Below are 2,359 nucleotides of genomic sequence, written 5' to 3'. Positions count from 1 at the left end.
CAGCAATCGTGAACACCTAGGCTGGCCTGACCGCTGAAACGTGCCCAAGCGCGCTCCCCCTTCCGCCACTGGCTGTCGCAGTTGCTGTGCGCGTGCCAGCCGCGCTCCCAGCCATGGCTGCCACGATGCCTGCGTGTTTATGTCAGACCAGGGCGATTAGCGTGAGGCGCCCGGCTAACGCAGCTGTGGTACTGCCGCCCCGGTGCCGCCCCACCCGCCGCCGTCGTGGCTCCCTGCTGCTGCTGGCCTCGGCGGCCTCCATGCCAGCGCCGGACAGCAGCAACATCAGCAGCAACGGCGCTTCTCAGCCAGACACCAACGGCTCTGGCGCAGAGGTGCCGGTGGCGGCACCCCCCGCGGCAGATGTGGAGCCTAGTAGCAGCAGCGGCGGTGGCGGCATTTGGGGCTGGATCCGCGCACAACAGCAGAAGAGCGCGGAGCTGCGGACGCGTCTGGCGGCGCTGGGCCTGGCGGCAGTGCTGTCCTACGGTGGGTGTGGCGCTGGCATCTGCCCTCGCCGCTTCCCGCTGCTCAGCCGCAGCGCTGGCAGCACTGCCTGTGGCAGCCTGCCCTGTTGGCCAGCGCTGTCACTGCAGCCCGGCAGGCAGGCCCTGCCAGCCTTTCTTCCTCCATGCCTGCCTCCTCTCCCTGCCGCCTGCAGGCCTGTTTGATGGCGTGTCGTACACCATTGCGTTCAGCCTGGCCTTCTTGGGCTACGAGGCCCGCACGGGGCTCAACCCCACCCAGAACGTGGCAGACATTGTTAAGATCTGCATCCTGATGTGAGGCGGCGGTTGCCGCCTGCTGCACGCGGCGGCATGCATCGGCCTGCAGCTGCACCACGGCGCCCCGCCTCGCCCTCACACACCCTTGCGGCCGCCCGCAGGTGGGCGGGCAACAACGTGACGCGGCCCTTCCGCCTGGCCGGCGCCGCCGCCCTGGCCCCCTTCATGGACCGCCTCATGGAGCGGCTGCAGGGGCGGCTGGGGCTGAAGAGCAAGGCGGGCGCCTTTGCCATCCTGGTGGCAGCCGTGGCCATCGCGTGCTTCTCCATCCTGGGCGGTCTCTTCTTCTCGCGCTGGGTGCAAGGCTGAGCGGCGGCAGGCCTCCGGGGGCGGCGGCGGCACCCCTACCCTATGTCACTGGCTCTCAGTGTCAAAGCGTCTTACCAAGTGTTGCATTTGTTTCCTTTTTCTGCTGGAGAACAGCACTTCTACTGCCAAGACTGACTGTTTCCTCTTTGTGACCTCGTCGCGTGTGCTGAGCTGTCGGCGGCGGATGGGTGGCGCTCGCTGCCTCTTCCGCATCTTCTTCTGGGCCGCGAACCCAAACCTACTGTACACCCGTGTATTGGGAGAGCAGACACCGAGAGCAGCGCTCGTGTAGGCTGCCAAATCGGTCAGCGGAAGTGGCAGGCGGGCCCGTCCTCAGGGATGCACGCAGCGCAACGGAGCGTGATCCCGGGGTGGGATGTGCATCCGGCATGCGCCTGCAAGCCAGCGGCAGCGACACCACAGCCACCCCGCTGCCGCCGAGCAACCATCAGCCGCCGCCACCGCCGCCTGTCGCTGCTGGCCTCAGCGGCCTCCATGCCCGTGCCTGACAGCAGCGGTAGCGATGCCTCGACGCCAGCGATCCATGAGCCTGATGGGCAGGTGGCCTCGCCAAGGCCAGCGGCGACAGACGCACCGCCCAGCACCTACACCGGTGGCGGCTTGTGGGGCTGGCTGCGGGCGCAGCAGCAGCGCACAGCGGATCTGCGGAAGCGGCTGGCCTCGCTTGGACTGGCGGCGGCGCTGTCCTATGGTGAGCTGGGGAGGCGGGGAGGCGCACGCTTTTCTTGTTGCAGGGGCTGCCACTCCTCAGAGGCCTCCCTACCAGTGCCGCCTGCAGGCATCTTTGATGCCATGACATACACCATTGCGTTCAGCCTGGCCTTCTTGGGCTACGAGGCCCGCACGGGGCTCAACCCCACCCAGAACGTGGCAGACATTGTTAAGATCTGCATCCTGATGTGAGGCGGCGGTTGCCGCCTGCTGCACGCGGCGGCATGCATCGGCCTGCAGCTGCACCACGGCGCCCCGCCTCGCCCTCACACACCCTTGCGGCCGCCCGCAGGTGGGCGGGCAACAACGTGACGCGGCCCTTCCGCCTGGCCGGCGCCGCCGCCCTGGCCCCCTTCATGGACCGCCTCATGGAGCGGCTGCAGGGGCGGCTGGGGCTGAAGAGCAAGGCGGGCGCCTTTGCCATCCTGGTGGCAGCCGTGGCCATCGCGTGCTTCTCCATCCTGGGCGGTCTCTTCTTCTCGCGCTGGGTGCAAGGCTGAGCGGCGGCAGGCCTCCGGGGGCGGCGGCGGCAC

At 68.5% G+C, this 2,359-nt stretch overlaps 2 protein-coding genes across 2 annotated transcripts; both read left to right on the top strand.

The window, feature by feature from the left end:
• Positions 1–260: 260 nt before the first annotated feature.
• Positions 261–1,094, top strand: CHLNCDRAFT_140117 (hypothetical protein; the record flags this gene model as incomplete). The annotated part of the gene is made up of 3 exons (XM_005842580.1): positions 261–489; positions 662–782; positions 887–1,094. The coding sequence occupies 3 exons, from the start codon at positions 261–263 to the stop codon at positions 1,092–1,094; spliced, it is 558 nt and encodes a 185-aa protein (XP_005842637.1).
• A 495-nt stretch (positions 1,095–1,589) lies between these two features.
• On the top strand, positions 1,590–2,326 carry CHLNCDRAFT_140116 (hypothetical protein; the record flags this gene model as incomplete). Its single annotated transcript, XM_005842579.1, has 3 exons — positions 1,590–1,806; positions 1,894–2,014; positions 2,119–2,326. The coding sequence occupies 3 exons, from the start codon at positions 1,590–1,592 to the stop codon at positions 2,324–2,326; spliced, it is 546 nt and encodes a 181-aa protein (XP_005842636.1).
• Positions 2,327–2,359: the final 33 nt, after the last annotated feature.

This window comes from Chlorella variabilis (assembly GCF_000147415.1).
Source record: "Chlorella variabilis unplaced genomic scaffold CHLNCscaffold_284, whole genome shotgun sequence".
Classification (NCBI taxonomy): Eukaryota; Viridiplantae; Chlorophyta; class Trebouxiophyceae; order Chlorellales; family Chlorellaceae; genus Chlorella; species Chlorella variabilis.
The sequence above is the reverse complement of the archived record's forward strand: the minus strand, read 5'-3'. Positions and strand labels throughout refer to the sequence as shown.